The sequence below is a fragment of the Fringilla coelebs genome (assembly GCF_963513975.1).
Source record: "Fringilla coelebs genome assembly, chromosome: 8".
NCBI classification, from domain to species: domain Eukaryota; kingdom Metazoa; phylum Chordata; class Aves; order Passeriformes; family Fringillidae; genus Fringilla; species Fringilla coelebs.
In genome coordinates, this window is record NC_140066.1 from 4,121,169 (window position 1) to 4,142,088 (window position 20,920).

At 46.0% G+C, this 20,920-nt stretch overlaps 1 protein-coding gene across 2 annotated transcripts in view; it reads left to right on the plus strand.

Moving 5' to 3' along the window:
* Window positions 1-19,401, plus strand: part of MICU1 (mitochondrial calcium uptake 1) — a 90,356-nt gene extending 70,955 nt beyond the window's left edge. For both annotated transcript variants that reach the window (XM_084210837.1, XM_084210838.1), the window contains exons 10-13: window positions 4,961-5,098; window positions 10,708-10,816; window positions 16,312-16,401; window positions 18,663-19,401. In XM_084210837.1, coding sequence (XP_084066963.1) covers window positions 4,961-5,098; window positions 10,708-10,816; window positions 16,312-16,401; window positions 18,663-18,826 — 501 coding nt within the window. In that variant the 3' untranslated portion in view covers window positions 18,827-19,401. The remainder of the gene's footprint in view (window positions 1-4,960; window positions 5,099-10,707; window positions 10,817-16,311; window positions 16,402-18,662) is intronic.
* Window positions 19,402-20,920: the final 1,519 nt, after the last annotated feature.

Below are 20,920 nucleotides of genomic sequence, written 5' to 3' on the forward strand. Positions count from 1 at the left end.
CTATTAACACTATTGATTATGACAAATGTATTGAGGAGGAAAGAGAGTCAGGTGGGAAGAGAAACCTTTCCCTGAGAAATGTGTGGTACCCAAACTTGGCCTTTTTCTGAAGCCATGAGAGCTGCTTCATTTCCCACTGGTGAGCCTTGCTGGCAGTAGGAGAGAAGGAAGGAAACCAATGTCTGCATTTAGGAACTTCCAGCAGGTTTTGTTTTTCCACCAGGATGCTTCTCATGGTGGTATCTCTGAGTTGCTTTGGGCTGGATGCTCCTCAGAGCCTGGGATTTGATTTCCTGCAGGGGAAGATGGATTGAGTTAGTGGAGTTAAAAAACACTGAAGCAAGGAAGAAAAGATATTATGGGTCTGTTGTTTTATGATGGCTCTTTGTATTGCCTTTCCACAAAGTTGTGCAATTAAGGAGATGTAGAAGCAGGGAAATTGCTTCTTTGTCCTCTGCTCTCCTCATGTGAGAAAGCTTTTCTCTCAGAAGGAAGGAGAGTGGGGTTGTTTGAATTTCATCTTCTAGAGGAGCAGGAATGTGCTCATCCTGTCAGGTTTGGAGGGGGGAGTTTGGGACTATTTAACATGTGTGAAAGGTTAAGGGCAGTCTTTTAAATAACAAAAAAAATAAAAATCAGGGAGTACCCTGCTGTGTATTTGGATTGACTGCTGGGACTGGGCCAGCAAAGCTGGTGAAGTCAAGGGCTGCACCCCATTTCTGCTGCCTTCTTCCCCTCCCACAGGATTCCAGAATGGCCTGGGTTGGAAGGGATCTTAAAGCTCAGCTCATTCCACCCCTGCCATGGGCAGGGACACCTCCCACCATCCCAGGCTGCTCCCAGCCCCGTCCAGCCTGGCCTTGGGCACTGCCAGGGATCCAGGGGCAGCCACAGCTGCTCTGGGCACCCTGTGCCAGGGCCTGCCCACCCTGCCAGGGAACAATTCCTGCCCAATATCCCAGCTAAACCTCCCCTCTTTTGTTTGAAGCCATTCCCTCCTGTCCTGCTGAGCTGTTCCATAAACTCCTCGGATTTCCTTTCACGTCCCGTTGGCTCGGAATGAATTTCAAAATTCTTTCAAGCCTTTTTATATTTCAAGCTAATTTCTTCAGCACCTCAGGTGTCCTGGCCTGCAGGAAGAACATTGGCCAGCATTCTACCCCCTTCTCCTTGCCTGCTGCAGATGCAGAATCCACTGCTGGCACCAAGTGGCTGCCAGTGGAAGCTGCTCTGCAGGTTTTGGACTTGCTGCCTGATTGTGTGCTTGATTTTGGGCTGGGGGAGGATCCCCCTGTCCTCTGTTTGTCCTGGTGGGTGCAGGAGCTGCTCCATCCCCCCTGGATAATGCCAGCTGAGCTCTGCTTTGGCCCTGCTTTTCCTTCTTTAAGATCCATAAAGGGCAGAAGGCTGTCAGAGGGCTTGGTAGCTGGAATGAGCCCCAGTGTGCTGTGCCCTGCAGCCCCTCCCTGGAGGGTGTGGGGTTATTTCCCTCCCAGTGAACACAAAAATAACCTGTGCAGTATCATCATGTGCCTGAGGGCAGATAATTGGGATTACCTGGGAATGGGCACTATTTTTCCTGCTTTTTTTAAATACCCAGAGGATTTTAACACTTAAAACTGTTTGTAGGCTGTGTATTGAGTACTGAAAGAAAAATTCCTGTAGGCTTTGCACCCTCCTTCATTTCCAAGTGCTGAGTTGTGCTTGGCTAGAAGGCATTCCAGAGGGTAGAGGAGCATGGATGTACCTCTGCTCCCAGGAAAGGGGGTGTCAGGGGTAGCTGGGGCTTTTCTTTCATCAAGAATCAATGAGTTTCCACTCACAAATCCATTGGAGCCAAATTTTTTTATGGATCAACACAATCTCTGGCATAGCAGAAAAAATAAACAGAATTCACTGCCTGAAATTTCTCTTTAAATGACATGGCCTGCTTATCCCTTCTGTAATAAATTTAAATGCATCTGACAGCAGCTTGGAGGCAAGATTTGAACTTTCTTTGTCCCTGACTGTGATGCTGTTGCTTTTGCTCACTTCAGTGGTGGTTCTATTGGAATTTGGGAACTGGATGTGCACCAGCTCTCACTTCCCAGCCCCTTTCTGGGCTGACCTTTGCAGTGAGCACCACTGTACATGACAGTGGGCATCTGTGTGTTCTGGTTTAATGTTAGAGGTGTTCATTTTAAAATGAGATAAATAATAAGCAGCATCAATTCCATAGTTTCCAGGCTATTTTTATTTCTTGTTAAGTTGTGTCATGTATCAGTAGAAAAATGAAAAGTATTTAAATTTTTCCTTCCTGGTCCAAAACTGACCACAATCTCAAAGTTTAGTTCCAAAAAACTTGCAAGGAGCTGGTTCTTTATTTCCCCATCTGCAGGGAGCTGTGCTTGCTTGTGTTACCCCATGGAGCTGCCCAATGCAGGGCAGGGGGAGAGGGGCTGATGGGCTTTTAGGCACCAACTTGAGATTTTCTAGGCATAGTCACCACTTAGGAGGTTGATCTGAGCTGTTTGGACACATTTCCTAGCCTTTAATTAAAGATTCTACCTAAAGCTCTGCTAAAAGCTGGGGTATTTTAAGGCTGTTGGTAGAAAAATGCTGATTTGTGTCTTTGGGGATGAAATTAGGAATGTTACAGCAGAAGAAAGCTTCACAAGCAGCACTGATGGCAAATTTTTTTTTTGTCCCAGGGGCATTTTCTTTGCATTCTTCAGGCATGGCAGAAACTACTGCTTCTGCTTTTTAATGAAGAACATTTCCAGAAATGAGTTTCCCCTCTCCTTTCCCCAGCACAGGAGAATGGGAGAGGCCCACGTTTTGCATCATGAGTGATCCCCAAAGCCTGGATCAGTAAAAATCACCATTTCCCCCCCAAAACTGTGTGGGCCACTCAGGTGAAAGTACAAGGGGGCTGAGGAGCAGAATTTCTCCATTTGGGATCTGCCTCCTGCCAGAGTCACCCATCCAAATCCCTCCAGCCTTGGTGCTCCACTTAGCAGGAATCCCTTGGTTTCCCACTGGGAAAAGCAGCCACAATCTGGTTGATATGGTAATAATTAAAAATTCATTAGCACTGAAGAGCAGCTGAGGTTGGAATGGTCAACTCAGCAGGCAGCAGAATGTCAGTCACTGGTACCAAGTTGTTCCCCATGAATTAATTTTGTTGTTAAATGTCATCTTCTGCCTTGTGCTCAGCTGGAGTGTTGGTCTTGTGTTTCCTGGTAAATTTGGAGGGATGTAATCTAGCCCAAATAAGGGATCCCAAGTGCTGAGATGTGTGAAGCTGGGTGAAGTCTAATGTTGATGCTGGCAGAGTCACAGAGGTGGGGGAAGAGGAAAGGATGAAATCCCCATTATTCAGAGCTGGTGCTCCCACCCAGCACCTTCCCAAGCTGGGGAATGGAACCCAGGAGACAAACCACTGCAGGAGAGATGGATGAGTGGAGAAAACCTTCTCTGCCCTTCTAGAAAGGGCTTTTTGGAAGTTCTGCAGGAGCCTCACAGCAGCATTTGTCAGAGTCAGGGACTGGAAGGGTCTGAGGATGAGGAGAACTTGGGGAAGGAGAATCTGGAAACATCCATTAACCTTTCCTTGCTGGGACACTGGCCTTGGAGCAGAGAAGAGTAAAATTAGAAAAACTTTGCAAGACTTCTCTTTGGTTTATTAACCCAGAGCAGCCACTCATTAGCCCAGTCCTGTGGGACAAAGCTGGGAGGGATTTCTGAAGGTTTTTCTTCCTTTTTTCTTCTTGCTTTTCCCTGGGGATTTTTTCTTTCCAACTCACAGCTGCACGTTATCTCTCTTTCTTCAGGGAGATACTGACCTCAATAGGTAGCCTCACACTGGGGCACCATTAAATGTTGGGTTTTGGGGTTTGGTTTTTTAAGTGTTTGTTTTTGTTTTACTTTTGTTTGGGACTGGGATTGAAGTGCTTGAGGTGGTATTTTGTATTTAGCTTTAGATGTTCATTATTTTTATTTATAAGTTGTGAGTTTATATTATTTTATTAATAAGTCATAAAATGTTTAACTTTTTTATATAAGGTTTTTTAAGGCTAAACTGTTTAATTAAGAAATGACAAATTATTTTTACTTTTAATTTAATAACTAGTTACTTAAAGTCTGCAATGCAAGCTTTATTGTTTAATTATAAAATACTATTTAAACTTATGAAGAAGGTGAAGAACAACTAGCTACTGTCTTAAAACTTTTATTTTGTTATTGTTATATATTGTTATATTTTTTATTTTGTTATATTGTCATATATTGTTATATTTTAAAATTTTAAATTCTGAGTTTTCTACTCTGTGATATTACCCACTTCTAATTAAACTACACACTCATAATCTTAGTGCTATCACTCAATTTTGGGAGCTTTCTCTACAGCCTCAGGTGAAATGAAAACTCACCTGAAAGGTGGCTGTGCTCAGCTGGGGTTGGGCTCTTTCCCACAGAACCAGAGGACACAGCCTCAAGCTGTACCAGAGGAAATATAGGTTGGATATCAGGAAGAGGTTTTTTACAGAAAGAGTGATAAAGTTCTGGAATGTTCTGCCCAGGGAGGTGGAGTCACCATCCCTGGGTGTGTTTAAAATAGACTGGGTGTGGCACTGGGTGCCAGGGTTTAGCTGAGGTGTTGGGGCTGGGTTGGAAGGTCTCTTCCAGCCCTGTGGCTGTGAATTCTGTGAGATGCAGTGTTCTCTTGGGGTTAGAGTCTGTTAGTAGAGAAAGTCTGAAATTCTCAGCATGCAGGACTCCAACAGAGGCTTCTCCCAAGAGCTGTCCAAGGAATTGCACAGAGGCCGAATGCAGAGAGACAATCCTGGAACCCATCAGCCCTTCTCCTTCACCAGTGTTTCCTGCAATGTTAATTCTTTGTGGTGCCTTTTTTATGCTTCCCACCTGAGGTGGAGCTTTATGCTGTTCCTGGTTCTCACCTCCCTGTTCCCTTCCCTCGCAGTTCGAGCGGCACGACCCGGTGGACGGGCGGATCACGGAGCGGCAGTTCGGGAGCATGCTGCTGGCTTACAGCGGGGTGCAGTCCAAGAAGCTCACTGTCATGCTCAAGCAGCTCAAGAAGCACTTCCAGGATGGAGAGGTCAGCGGCATTCATGGAAAATTGGGGAAAAATTTAACCAGCCCCAGGCTGGGCTGAGAAATGAGTTAAGCAATCCCCGTCCTCTTTGGAAAAGCGTCCGCTCCGTGTTGAGCTGTGGTGGAGAGAAGGGAGAGCTGGGAGAGAAGGAAGAGCTGGGAGTGCAGTGGTTGGTGTCCAGTGCAGGCTGTAGGTTTGTTCCTTATGAAAACAGATGCTGTAATTTTAAAAATTCAATTTGCTGAATGGCACCCTGGGTCTGGAGCCAGGACGAACACTGAATCTGTGCTCCCAGTTCCTGGCTCGACCTTGGATTCATTAGCTGCTGTGAGCAGGCAGTTTATTATTTAGTTATTAACTTCTGGGAAAAATTACTCCCAATTTAGAGAGGAGTAAGTTTGCAGACCCTACACTCATTAATTCAGTGAGAGTCCTTGGAATAAGATAGCCATACCACAAGATGTGCTTTATCAGGTAAGGCAAGTATGGGCTGAGAAATTATTGAGCATTAGAATTTTACATCTGCCCCTGTAATGGATGTTCTTTTATTAAGCCAGAATGTTCTTTTATTAACTGGGATATAAACAAGCAATTCATCAAAGTGAGAATGGATGGAAAGTCTTTGGCTGGCTGTTTTAGAGCTGCTTTCTTCTAACATCAGAACCAGAGTTTATTTCTTAACTGGTTTAGGTGCCAAGTGTGTTATAAAACACAAGTTCTGACCAGGGTCTGCAGCTTTTTTTGTTCCTTAATGGGATTCCTGCATTAACAGGAATCATTTGATTTCTCCAGGAAGAAGTGCTTAAATGCAATATGCATCTAATAGAAAAATATCAGCTCTGCTTTTGAAGTTGGCAAATTGTTGATTCTTTTGCTGTGATTTTTGGGTTTTTATATATATATATATATATATGTGTGTGTGTGTGTAGATATTACTGAACAGTAGCTGGCTGTGTGAGAAAAGAGGCAAAGGAATTTATTTTGGAAGGTTTCCTACAGCAGATGTTTTCTTCCTTTCATGTGTAAGCCAAGACACTGACATCTGTGCCAGAGGAAGAACTTCTTGTTCTTACCTTATTCCTCATCCCCAAATCAGCCAGATTGTCTTTCTATTTACAGCCAGCCAGATTCAGAGCAAATCTTTATCTTCCTTTATTGCAAGGACTTTCAAGGAGAGAAAATGGGCAATAGGACAAAAAAAAGAAAATATTTTATTTGTAAGGAATAGAATTAGTGAAAAATTCATGATTGCTTACACTGGTGAGGATGAAATGCCCAGAAACTGTCCCAGACTCACCCAGCAAGGCTTTCCCTTGGAAGTGCAGTTCTTTTGAGAGAGCTTTCTTATGGAATCTGCCAAACCTTGTCTTCTTTGTCTGATGCAATTACCTTGACTGCACAAGGCAACCCTGGCAGCCTCCAAAACAATAAACCTCTGAGTTTAATCTAATCTTCAGCTGTTTTCCAAGGCTGTTATTCTGCATTCCTGCTTTTGAGAGTGATAAGTTTTCTTCTATTAACTGCTAATCTGCTTTCATTATTTTTCTTTTTCTTGAGGAGAAATCCCATCTTACCCTGGGTAGGTGAACTTTGCCTGTTCAGCAGAGCTGCCACACTCTGTTTTGTCTAACATTGCTTATGAGTGTCCTCCCCAAGTTGTACTTACACAGCTGCTTTTCTCCTGCTAAGAAGGACCTGAGTCATCAGCAATATTCACAATGTATTATTTGGTTTATGCCCCCCTAACTGCTGGAAAACCAAGCTGTCTCTTCAGAAAGCAGTGATTCATGTCATCTCCCACATGTGCTGCCTGGGGTGTTAGCAGGGGGTGGCAGTGAGGTGGGATTCCTGGCTGAACCTGGCTTCCCAGGTGAAAAGCCCTCATTTTTGCAGGAGATGTTGTGTTACAAGCAGGTTAAGTGCTTCTGGAATCTCCCTGTTTATGTTTTGTGAGGATTACTTGGGTGATGAAGGGATTCAGCTGATTGTCAATTAACAGCTGGAGCTACAAATGCCTTGAAGGATGTGATCATTCATCTGTTGGCTTGCCTGAGGCTGTCCCAGTCTCTGATTTTTATTTTATTTTGATAGCAGAGTTAATGTTGATGCCAGCCTCACCTATAGGATTCCTCAAACAAATAGGAAATTTCACTGATGGTATTCTTGCTACAGGGGTTTTGTCCATGTGAAAGCCACGATTTGTAGGGTACACTTGTGTCACTGGCTTTGTGTTTTCAGCTGGGGAAAGGAGCACAAAGGCCAGGTTGGGTGGGGCTGGGGGCATCCTGGGATAGTGGAAGGTGTCCCTGCCCATGGGATGGGCTCTGAGGTCCCTTCCCACCCAAGCCATTCCAGGATTCCAAACAGGGCTCCATTATGCACAGACAGCAGTGCTGCTTGGCCTTGGCAAATGCCATTTTGGTGTCCGGGTTCGGGCTGTTATTTGTCTCTGCCCAGACAAGGGTGAGATGGGCTCGCTTTTCGGGCTCCAAAAAACAAGGCTGGACTCTCAGGTTCGGTCTTCAAGGTTGTTTATTATTTCTTATCTACAAAAATTTTCTTTCTGCCCAGCCGGGGTCTGACCAGCAAGGCAGCCAAAGGCACTCTGACCGCCCACAGGGCGGCCACCTCCTTTTATAACAAAGTTTACGTAGACTATATTTATCTTTTGTCTCCAATACTTATAATTTTTATTACTAAGTGTACCTTTACTATAAACCTATCAAAAATACCTACGTCACCCGGAAAATGGAAGACAAGAAGAAGGAGGAAAAGCCATGTGGCAGGCCCTAACTCCCTCCATCTTGTTCTTTTCCAACCCCCCTGTACCAAATCTTAAAAACTGTGCTTAAGCTTATAAATGTTCTATTTCTATATCTTTTACACGCCAGTGATTCTTATGTCCCCACATATAGGTGGAACATCTCTTGCAGGGTCAAAGTTGAGCCACCAGGTACTTTTTGCAACATCCCAAGGCTCCCGAGCTCCCCAAGGGTTCTCTCGGTAGCTCTGGCCCTCAGGAGAAGTGCGCTGAGTTCCCACATTTTGGGAATTCCAGGAAAATACCAGGTTTATGGCTCTTTGCTCCTAACACAGGCAGGTCACAGGACAATGTCTTCTGCTGGCTGGAACCACCTCATGGTTCCTCCAGGTTTTCCACACTCCCAGTGCCCTGCTCTGGGCATCATGATAATTGCAAAGATGTTTTCTCTTGTAGAACCATTGTACAAAACAGGGGGATCTTTGCATTGCTTCCTGCAGAAGTACCTGATTTATTGGATTATTTTTTTCCCTAGGACAGTATTTAATTTAATTCTGTTGTGCATCTTAGTGTTCCCCTCAGGAAGAGGAGCAGGCAGACGTTCAAGGAAAGCTCCCTGCAGAGTCACCAGGGATTTCTCTCTTTAGGCAGCTCTGTTGTCCACATGTGCTCTCCCATTTTGCCATCTCATCCTTTTTGGCCCAGATCCCTGAGTCCAGGGCTGACAAAGCTGCTGTTGCATGTGTCAGTGCACACACAGATCATCAGTGCAGGCCCACATACTCCCTTACAGCAAAGACAGGAACAAGCAGCAAATGTCTGTTTGGAAAGACCTTAAAAAGGTTCTTTTTCTTTTGAAAGATTGGTGCCTTCTTCCCTGATTAGAAGTTGTTTGAGCAGACTTACAGCAGATTATTTAAATTTATATTTGACAGTACCTGCTGAACACATCCAGGTTGTAGAGCTGGGCTGTGTTCTGCAGTTTGGATTTTTAATATCTTGCTCTATTAATCTGTCGTGCCAGGCAGGATAGGAGGAGCCTGAAGCTGAACTCTCTTGACAAGCTGATTTATGTGTCCCACAGAGGGAGTCTGAGTGGTTTTTACTGTGGTGATGATTCACCTCCTCCCTTGGCTCTCTGCCATGGCTCTGCTGGAGTTGGAGGCTCCAGCTCTTGTCCCAGTGATGCCTCAGGTTTGAGCTTTTCTATTTTTCACATTCTGTGCTGCTTTAGTGTGTGGGTCTGAGCTTCACATGAAGGGATGGTGAGCTCTCTGTACAGAGCAGGGAGACAAAACAATTCCTGCTCCAGCTGGGCACCAAGGACAAATGACCCAAATCTCAGCCCCAAGAGCACAAACCCCGTGGGCTGGGGAGAGAAAAACAAGGATGGGACTTCATAACCTAAAGCTGGAATTGGACAATTAACTCCAGGACAGACCCCATGACTGGTTGTGCATTTTGGGACCATTTTGGTCCATCCTGGGTGCAGCCCTGGCTGGGCTCTTGTGCTGCCCAAGGTGGATCCATGGAGGAGATCCTTTTAATAAATCCCTGCTTTATTCTTTAACTCTGTCTGGCCTCTGGTCTAGCTCAGCCTTCCCAAGGCATCCCCAGCAGTGCTGTGGTGGTGCTGGAGCTGCACAGGGTGATTCAGTCAGTGTCACCAGGTGTGGTTCAGAGCTGTGCTCATCAGCAGTTCTTCTCCTGGAGATCTCAGGATGTTTTTCCATGGCTGTCCCAGAGTGTGGCTGCCAGCTCTCACTGAGCACATGCTCACCTGGCCCAGGTAGGTGGAGCAGACAGGGATCCTGCACCAGCAGCAAAGCAAACTGGGACACTTCTGTGCTTTAGTGTCACCTTCTGCCACACTGGGGAAGACCTGGATTCCCCCAGGCATCCCTGGATCTCTTGGGAGAGACCTTACAGTGCATGGGCTTGTTGAATTTTTATCTTTTTTTTTTGTTAGGGTTGGGATTAAATGTATGAGATGGTATTTCTTGTTTGGATTCAGATGTTTATTAGTTCTTATTTATGTTACAGTCTCATAAACCCTGAGTTCTACAGCACTTCACTAACAAATTGCAAAATGGAGATGTAGCTCTCTCTACAAGGTCTTTTAAGGATAAACTGTTTAATTAAGAAATGACACTGAAATTGTTTTTACTTTCAACTCAATAACTAACTACTTGTGACTTGCAATGCAGACTTTTTTATCTAATTGCACAATATTACTTAAACTCATGAAGAAGAAGGTGAAGAAAAAGGACTAGCTTCTGCTCTAAAATTTTTATCTTGCTTTATATATATTACTCTATTTTAAAATCTTCAACTGTAAGTTTTTGCTATGTGATATTACACACTTTTATTCAAACTGCACACCTATAATCTTAGTTTTATCATTTAATTTTGGAAGCCTTTTCTATGGCTTCAAGTTAAATGTAGTGTTTTCTTGGGGGTCAGTGTCTGTCAGCACAGAAAGGCTGAAATTCTCAGTAACCAGGGTTCCAACATGCAGTGGCAATATCAAACAGTCCAAGTGTGCAGGCTTCAAATAAATTTATCAATTTATTCAATGTATCAATGTTTGCAGTGGTCTCCTGCATCTGAGGTCTGCTCACCTGGGAAATGGTTTTCAGTGCCTTCCCTTTGTGGGACTGGTGGGGCCAGGAGGGGAACAAAAGTACAGATCACAACCAGAACATCCTCAGGTGCCAAGGCTGAGGTTTTGGAGTGTGCAGATGAATTCTCTTCTGGCTGCAGCTTTGGGCCAGTGAGTCACTGTGTCATTTCCAGGAGTGTCCATGACTCCTTTTCCCATCACCATGTGAGTGTCTTTTCTCTGTCCTAGGGGCTGACTTTTGAGGAGGTGGAGAACTTCTTCACCTTTCTGAAGAACATAAATGATGTGGACACAGCTTTGAGCTTCTACCACATGGCTGGAGCTTCTCTTGATAAAGGTACTGAAACCTGTGGGGTGTTCAGGTGCTGAAAGCCTGAGGCAGCACAACTCATGCTGTGGCTTTGGAGTTGGGAAGATGTCAGACAAGGCCAGGCTGACAGGTTAAAAATGTACCCAAATTGCAGTTCCTCCCTGGAATGAGGTGATTAGCTCACTACATCCATGGATAAAGAGGGATTTCAGGTTTTGTACTCCCACAGTTTTAGGCACAGGGAGAAGAAAGGCTGGCATGTGTAGCCTGAATGGATGAGAAGGCAGTGGATTTCGTGGTGGTACCTTCAGAGGGACCTTTCCAAGGTGACCTAATGAGTGTGCCACAGGGACACCACTGTTTCTTCTTCATCCCCATCTTCTGAAGTGACCTTTTTTCCTCCTTATACAAATGAGTGTAAAAGAATTCTGGCAGAGTTATCTTCTGTGGAGCTCTCTGATCCCATGGCAGAGGCACAGCAGCAGTGGGACTGGGGGTAGGAACTGCTCCACCCTTGTTTTGTTTCAGCTTTGCTCAAAAATCATAGACTTTGCCTAGAAATAAGGGCTGGATGCTGCATTTCTGATTGGGAAGCCAAGCAATGGCAGACACCTTCAGAGCTCTGTGCAGAGGCTCTATTTCAGATAAGCCACAGTCCAGAGGAGTGGGCTGAACAAACCTCAGAGCTGGTGTTGCCTGGGGACCTTGGTAATAATGTGGGTTATTGATCAGACCAATCCATATCCTTCTCCTTCTCATCCTGTTTCCTTTTCTCAGCTGGTCTGTCTCAGGTTTGTTCTTAGATCTGACACACTGATTAAAAAAAAAAGAGGCAAAAAATCCCCAAAATATGTTTCAAACCAAAGTCCTACTCTGCTGCCAGGATCTGTCACAAGTGCTTTGGTCTTTGGGTTTTTTTAAGAGGGATTTTTTTTTTTTTAGACAGACCGAGGATATAAAATAAAGATGGCAAACTCATTAAAAGATTTTTAGGCTAAGTGGAAACTCTTGTCTGCTACAAAGGTAAAGCTGATTCATGTAGGCAGCTGCAGAATTAAACATTTTGGAAGTCAGCTCTTCCAACTGCTGCTGTTGTGGGAATATTAAGGCATTAATAGGTTTGGGGACAGTGGAATTACAGAGGGAAACAAAACGTGTCACATCTCTTCTTGTGTGTGTCAGCAGCCCTTCTCATCTTAAATTTTTTTGGAGGGAAATCATCTGTACTCTTTGGTTTAGATCATCATTACCTTAAGACTTCAAAAAACCTGATAGGATTTCCTTTTATTTAAAAGTAAAATACCAAGTCTGGGTGTGCTGCTGCTGCTGCTCTGAGCCCTTTCTGTAGCACCCCAGGGGAGGTGACAGCCCAGCAAATCAAATTTACTCCGTGCTACAGGAAATTACCATTTATCCTGTCATGGAATATACATCTTCACAGAATTTAGGTCTGTGTGCAGTTGGTAAATCAGTGTGATTGCTGTTTAATTATGTGCCATTAATGAGCTTGTGCAGCCACTGAGCTGGGAGTGCTTGGCTGGGCTAAGGGAACCTTCCTTGGGCAGGGATCAGATTTAAATAAACCATAAATGGGGTGTGCCCTCCCAAAAGTGAAGCTGTCACACAAGGTTGCTGCTTACAAACTAACAAACTAAAAATTACACTGGGATGGGGACTTGGAAGATGTTGGAATGTGCAATAATTTGCTGTTAACAATGCAGCAAACATTATTATGATTTTTAAAGGGCTGTTTAAAATTTCAGAGGGGAAAAAATGGCTGCTACCAAACAGCCAGAGCCTGACAGCCTGTTTTCTGTGCTGAATTAAAGTTGCTACTTCTTCTAAAAAGGATCATAAACCTGTATTTTAATGACCCATTTAAAAACACCCAGATTATTTGTTAGCCCATCTTTCATTTTCCCAGCACCATAATAGCTGTCATTCTCCTAAATCACAAGCATTCCTTAGGACACTTCCCCCAGCCTGGGCTCACAGCTGGAAGCAGGACAGGACCTGAATTTGGAGCTTATTCCCCTTTTAGGAGGGTGTGAATTGCACTTTTCCTGGCACTGTGTGCAGCCAGCAGAAAGCTGTGGGATAACTCCTGTGGGCTTTGGGGCAAGGCATGGATGGGCCAAAGCACAGCCAGACAGCTGAGCCCACTGCTGATCCATGGCTTGGAGCAGGGCTGGAGCCCCAGAGAGCCCCTGGAAAATCACTTGATTAAAATAATGCTGCTTGAAATGGCTGCAGAGTGGCCAGGGAGTCAGGAAGGGGCAGAGGTGAGCTGGAATGCAGCCATGGAATTGCTGCTTGCTTCCTTCTGCCTTGGAGAGGGGTGGCAGAAGTCAGCCCCCCTGGAAGCACAGCCTGGAGTGCTCCCCTGCAGTAAGGGCAGTGCTGGGAGCTGGGAGGGGGCTCTGGGACCCTGGTGTCCAACAGGATCCCCTGCAGCTGCTCACCCTGGGCCCCCTGCAGTCAGCTTTGGGGTGTCTCCAAGGAATCTCCTTTCTTTCCTTATTTCTGGCTGTGGGTATTGCACCAACAGCTCTGCTTTTTTCTCCCTGATCTCCATGACTTTGTGTCATGCTGCCTTTGATGTCAAACCAGCTTCTGCAGGGCTGCAGTTTGAGAAGAGCAAGGAAAATGTGCTGTGCACACAGGATTGCACAAGGTTTATCCATCTCTTTCTGGATGGCTGTTCCAGCAGGTACTCATACAAATGATTTGTAAAAAGCTAAATAGATTTTGGTAGCTATGCTGCCAGTGAGAGCATCCAACATTTCCCAACTGGGAGCCCTGAAATGAAACGTGGGCACCAACGTGAGGCTGATTTCTGGGAGCCCAAACATCCTGGAATGGCCCAGGGCAGGGAGCTCTGCTCCCATCACCCCAAGTGCCATTTGGAAAACAAAGGCAGCTGCCCAGCTGTCCATTCTTTTGGCCACATGTGTGATTAATCCCAAGTTGGAGGGAAAAATTGAAGTTTGCCATCTGGTGAGGCCCTGGCCTGGAGTCCCGTTTGCAACACTCGGTGAGGCATTGCTCATGGTGCACTTCTGGGAATCAGAGTGGAAAAAAAGGATAACTGTGTCAGACTCTAAACTTGCATAAAATCACTCAGATGGCTCATTAAAGGAACCTGTGGGAGATACCAGTGCATGAAATTTTAGAAGCTTTTCAAGATAGAAATGTAGAATTCATTTTTGTTGATATGCAATCCAGGAGAATTTTTATCCCAGAACTCCAAACCTGGACAGGCTTTAAGAGATGCTCCCCAGACAGCACCTATTTCATTTCATGGTAAAGAAATTATTCCAGCAGATTTGCTTCAATTTTATTTGCCTTCCTGAGCTACCTTGTGCTCTGGAGCATGTGTGTGGATGTGAAAGCAGAGCCTCTTTCCCTCTTCCTTTTGATCCCTTAAAAACCAGCACAGCACAGTCATGCAGCCCCTGTGGAGTATTCTGGCATCAAGCAAGGACAATGGGATGGAGCTGACACTTGTGCAGTTGGATCAATAAGAGAGGAAGCAGGAACTGCTGGCCATGAGTACAAGTTCCAGCTGGGAAAACTGTGGCTGTGAAAAATAAACAGGAGGGGGAGGGATCAGGAGACTCCCTGCAGGGATGGAAGGAGTGGGGAAATCTCAGCAGAAAAACATGACTTGTAATTAAAGGAATTAGGACAGGGGGCAATGGTTTTAAATTGAAAGGGGAGATTTTGATTTGGTGTTAGGGAGGAATTGTTCCCTGGTAGGGTGGGCAGGCCCTGGCACAGGGTGCCCAGAGCAGCTGGGGCTGCCCCTGGATCCCTGGCAGTGCCCAAGGCCAGGCTGGACTCTGGGGCTTGGAGCAGCCTGGGACAGTGGAAGGTGTCCCTGCCATGGCAGGGGTGGCACTGGATGAGCTCTAAGGCCCCTTCCCACCCAAACCTTTCTGGAACTCTGTGATGAAGAAATCATTCCAACTTTTTTTTTGTTTACATGTAAGGCTACAGCCATAGGGCACCAGGAGGGGAGGATGGCATCAAGGTGAAGCACCTCAAGAGAAGTTTTGCAACACAAATTAAATGAAATTTGGTGTCTGAGGAAGTACAAAGTAATAATTGCTGACTGGGAGCTACATCACTCATGGAGAAAAGGAATTTCACTCAAAAAGAATAATTATGTAGGAAAAGCGGGGTCCTACTTGAGATTATGTATATTTTACATATATACAATGCATCATTTCAATTTTCTCCTGCATTATTTAGTAAAAGGAGAGGTTTTATGGGGAAAAGGACCCGATGGTGGCTGTGAATTCCTCTCAGAAAACCCCACATTGCACTCAGGGGAGCAGAAACAGGGTGGAAGGTACCAGTAATGTAAGCATCAATGAAAAAATCCCATTAGAAATATTTTATGCCATTTGTAATTAATCCAGTTACAGTATGTATTGGATGATTATTTCTTCCTTTCTGACACACTTTACTCTCCAAAATTCCTGAAGGACTGGGGGTACAGAAGCCCAGAAGGATGCTGTGGAGGAAAGCAGAGACTGTTTGTGGTTTCAGTCTGGTTTTGTGATGCACCACTTCCCTCTTTTCCCTTGCTCCACAGCTAAACATTGATCCCAGTTGCTGTGGATGGCATTTCCTTGGGTCAGGCTTTGTAGAGAAGCAATTTAACTTCAAATACACTCACATCTAGTGAGGAGGCTTTTTCTTTCCCATTTGTGCAGCAGAATCAACTGCCTCACCCTGCCAGATTGATAGCTGCATGGATTGCCCTTTTCTAAAAGTGGGGAATAAAACTCCTGCTCGCTTCTCTGCTGCCAGTCTGGGGAGAAAAGGGAAATAATTCCTTACAACTCTTTATTTTATTGCAAGGTTAATCTGGTCTGCTCCCTGCAGGAGGGTGGGGGAGTTTGTTGTGTAGTTACTGGGTTGCAAAGGAAAAGCAGTTTTTGGAATTCCCTGCTTGATAGAATTGAATGCTGGATAATGTGGTGGTGTTCACAGGGGTCTCAGGATGATGTGAGAGATGAGAATCTTGACTCCATGATTTATTATTTTATGATACATATTATATTAAAATAAAATGATATAATAAAACTATACTAAAGAAAGAAGAAAGGATTTCATCAGAAGGTTAGCAAAGAAAGGAGTGGAATGATAATAAAGTCTTGTGACTGACTAGAGTCTCAACACAGCTGGACTGTGATTGGTCATCAAGTAGAAACAATTTCACATGCTGGGTGAGCAGTTCTCCAAATCACATTCTAAGGCAGCAAAACATGGAGAAACTGAAGCTTCTCAGCTTCTTAGGAGAAAAGTTCCTAGCAAAAAGATTTTTCATGAAATATATCTGTGACAGGATAGCATTCCTTGGAATGCTGTCAGGAGGAGCTGCCCCGCTGATCAAGCTCAGTGCAGCCTCTCTGAAGACACAAAGGCCGGTTTCCAGGGAGGAGCAGGAGTGTCCTGCTGTGGTTGGCACATGCTGTGCCCCTGTGTGACCCTGTGCCCTCCCTGTGTTGCAGTGACCATGCAGCAGGTGGCCAGGACAGTGGCCAAGGTGGAGCTGTCAGACCACGTGTGCGACGTGGTGTTCGCGCTCTTCGACTGCGACGGTGAGTGAGCGGCAGCTCAGCCAGGCTGGGAGAGAGCCCAGGGGGAAACCTGGGACAGGGCTCTGTGCCCATGGGGCTGGGGTGATCCCCTGTCAGATTATGCCTTTTCTGCCCCTTTTCTTCCCCAGCTGAGAGGTGATTTAAAAACTTTTACTCCATTTTCAGTCTCATGGGTAGGGTGAGACAGTACCGATGTTATAATTCACACCACCACAGTCAGAAGCCAACTATTTCCTAATTACATGATAAGTGTTTCTTGGCCTATCAGCTTTAGCCACACCATGCTGTAAATGCCTTTATTGTATTTGTGGGGTGCCCCGTGGCAGGGAGGAATGAGGAACCTGACTCCATGTTCTTAGAAGGACAATTTATTATTTTATGATACTATATTATATTAAAGAATGCTATACTAACCTATACTAAAGAATACAGAAAGGATACAGACAGAAGGCTAAAAAGATAATAATGAAAACTCCTGACTCTTTCCAGAGCCTCAACACAGCTTGGCACTGATTGGCCAATAAATCAAAACAATTCACATGAACCAATGAAACAACCACCTGTTGATAAACAATGTCCAAACACATTCCAAAGCAGCAAAACACAGAAGAAGCAAATCAGATAATTATTGTTTTCCTTCTTCTCTGAGGCTTCTCAGCTTCCCAGGAGCAAAATCCTGGGTGAAAGGATTTTTCCAGAAAATATGACTGTGACATGCCTTAAATCATCTAAAATTACCCCTCATGATTCCCACTACAATGCATCTTTCATAGCTCTAATTCTCCAAAGTATCCAGTCTTTTTTGCAAAGCCATCCTTTGAAACTTGTTTCTGGTTCCATTTCTCTCTCCACAATGTCTGTCCTGCTCCGTGGCATTTCTAAGTCAGCATTTCTTATCTCAGTTTGCATACAGATGCACACATTATGTAAACCTTCTGTCAGGCTTTGAGAATTCTCCACAAATCCATTTCCCACATTGCCCCTGCCCTTTTGGGAAGGGTATCCAATGGTAGCCACCCTGTGAGATGTGGATGTTGGAGCACAGATTGGTGTGCACACTTTGCTCCTTTTCCCCCACCCAGAGAACTCCAGTTGGTCTGACAGGATGAACTGTTGTGCTCCAGTGTTGGAAATGAGCCGGGCTGGGGCTTTATCTCCAAAGTCCTAGACAAATGTCAGCTTAATTTTTAATTAATTAATAGCAACTCTGTGCCCTGCTGGGAAGCTGGCTTTGCAGAGGCTGGGAGTGCCCCAGGGTAGTTGTTGTCACACTGAAGCACTCCTGGCTTGATTTAACGGGAGTTACTGGAGTCTTTGCCAGGTGACAGCAATTCTGACTTGGAAAGAAGGAAATTCTGCATTTGCCCAAAACTGCCAAGCCAAAATCAGAGTGCTGGCTGGCACCCTGCTTCTCCAGCACAGTCACCAGCATCTGGCAGCTCTGAGTGGCAGCACTGCTGCATAAGTATGAACATTTAAAAATGTATTTAATTCGTTTATTCCTTGTTGTCCCTCTTGGTTTCAGCCCTGCCTGCTCCTTTGCACCTCCCTAAGGTCACATCTCCTGTTTTATATTCCCCTGTGCTTCAGTACCACTGTTGTGATACAATCTTCATGCCAGATGATCAGGCTGGAGATTAGAGTGAGCTGAAGTGTAACCAAATATTCCCTGTTTGCCTTCTCTCAGAGGAGAATCTCCTAAATATTTTGATAGCAAATCTTTAGGGGGAAAGACTCTGGTTGCCAGAGGAGTCCCACAAGGAAGAAAACAAGTGAGAAAGCAGGCACAGATGTCTTTTTATTATTATTATTTTGTTGTTTTCACTCCATCAGTGTTTACAGACATTAAAAACCTGCAGCACTGGAGGGAATTTTGCTCAACCTTTGATAGTTGGCTGGAATTTTTCTGCCCAGTGGCTGCATTATGCATAACCTCATTCATCAGATCAACAAATCTTCCCTTCTACTCCATTAGAATAATTTGTGCACCCACAATTTCCTAAACCACTTAAAGCAGTGTTTCCTGGGGGGACAGGGACATTTAGTTTGCATTTGCTTTTCTGCCTCCTGCAAGCATCCATGGGGTTGGGATTTAAACTCTGTGGCTCGGGAACCTTTGCTCAGCAGGATATTTTGGGAGGTGGGAGCCAGATGTGAGCTGTGTTTCTGCAGGAAAGAACACTCATGGCTGCTACCCTTTAAAGCTATCGTTTCAAGGAAGTTGCTGGTGGGTCTCTGATTAATTTTCCTCCTTTTTGCAGGGAATGGGGAGCTGAGCAACAAGGAGTTTGTTGCCATCATGAAGCAGCGCCTGATGCGAGGCCTGGAGAAGCCCAAGGACATGGGCTTCACACGGCTCATGAGGGCCATGTGGAAGTGTGCCCAGGAGACAGCCTGGGACTTCACAGCTCCCAAGCAGCAGTAGTGGGGTTGGGAAGGAGCACCCCCATTCCCTGGATCAGCCCCTGGGCACAGCAAGGGGGCAGAAGGCTCTGGAGAGGCCAGGCTGGCTGTGCCAAGAGGGTTTTGTCAATCCAAGTTAAAAATCCACACCTGCTGAATTTGCTTGCTGCTGGCTCCTTCATCTTCCTCTCTCTCAGGAACAAGGAAAGGACTTTTACTGGCACCACCTCTGTGGCATGATGTGCCCTGCTCCAGAGCTGGGCCCCAAATCACCTTTATTTAATGCTATGGAAAATGGCATGGTGGGGGTCTTTTGATTCTCAGACTGCTCCTCAGAAACGCCAGGCAATTCCTGGATTTCCTGGATCCCAGGCCAGGATTTCAGCCAGCCAAAAGCCCCGTGCTGCACCTGCTGCAGAAGGGCAGCTGGAAGCAGTGCTGCTCTCCTGCCCTTCCTGCCTTGCACAGGAGCTCCCTAACTGGTTTCCTGAATGGGGGAATTGTACTGGGAAGGGCTGGCAGGTGTGGTTTGCTGGGTGCTGTCCCCTGTAAAATACCTTGTAAAGATGTTCCTCCCTGCAGCCTGGCTCTGTCTGTCCATTGCTCCACATCCTCCCCCAGGGCTGGGGCTGAGGCACTGAACATGGGGTGGTTTGGGAGGGGGGGGAACCTCCATGAATTTCCAGAGCTGGAAAGACAAAGGGGATCAGTCGCTCCTGGAGTGTTTTCTGTCCCCAGCACAGGAAGAACGTGGAGCTGCTGGAGAGTCCGGGGGAAGCCACCAAGGTGATCAGAGGGATGGAGCAGCTCTGCTGTGAGGAAAGGCTGGGAGAGCTGGGATTGTTCAGCCTGGAGGGAAACTCCAGGGTGACCCCACTGTGGCCTTCCAGTGCCTGAAGGAGGTGGCAAGAAACAGAGAGGGAATATTGACAAAGGCCTCATGTGCCAGGACAAGGGAAAATGGGTTCCCAGTGCCAGAGGGCAGGGAGGGATGGGATATTGGGAATGAGGAATTGTTCCCTGGCAGGGTGGGCAGGCCCTGGCACAGGGTGCCCAGAGCAGCTGTGGCTGCCCCTGGATCCCTGGCAGTGCCCAAGGCCAGGCTGCACTTTGGGGCTTGGAGCAGCCTGGGACAGTGGAAGGTGTCCCTGCCCATGGCAGGGGGTGGCACTGGATGGGCTTTAAGGTCCCTTCCCACCCAAACCATTGTGGGACTCTGTGGTTCATACAGGGATATTGATCCTGATCAGCCAGAGCTCTCTTCCTCTCCCCCTCGTTTCCCGGGCTGTTTTGGGGTGGTTTGGGTGTGGCTCCCCGTGCTGTCACACACCTCACACCCGCAGTCCAAGGTGGGAGTGCTGGTCTGGCCCTTCCTCCCTCTCTCCTGCCTGCTCCCCACGGCCAGCCTCCAGCGATCTGTCACCTGTCTCTGAATTATTCTTTGGAACCAAGGTTGTTCCTGCCATCCCTGCTGTGACTGAATGTGAAACAATGTGACACAGCCCCGAATCTCGGGGTTTGTGTTGCTGAAATGGCTCCTGAGGTATTAAAAAGTCTTTTTTCCCAGCCCCGCGACTAAAAAAGAAGTTGAGATTGCTCAGCTCTGCTTTTCAAGGTTGTTTATTTTCTCTTATCTATCACATTCTTTCTCTGACCTGCTGAGGTCTGTCCAGCAGGTTGGGTTCTGGCACACTGCCTGCCCTTGGGATGGTGTTAGTTTTTTATACTACAAACAACCTGTACTTTATTTACAATGGTTTTCCAATACCCATCACCTATGTTAGACAGTCTGTCTCTACCCTAAACCAATCCAGAAGTGTCACCATCCCAGCAGAAGATGGAGGACAAGGAGAAGGACAGGACACACCCAGATTCCTCCACCTTGCCTTTTGAACCCCCATTCTAAATCCCCAAAATTCTACTTTTTCACCCTGTGACAAATTCACTATCATTCTACTCAAACCCTTGTGGCTTGTAACTCCTCACACAGAGTTGGGAATTGTTTCCATGGGCTAAAATGGAAGGCACAGGTGTCTTTGACCCCGTGCCAAGGTCTCTGAGCCCCTCGCCAGGGTCTGGATTCCCCCAGGGCAGCCAGAGGGATGTCCTGTGTTCC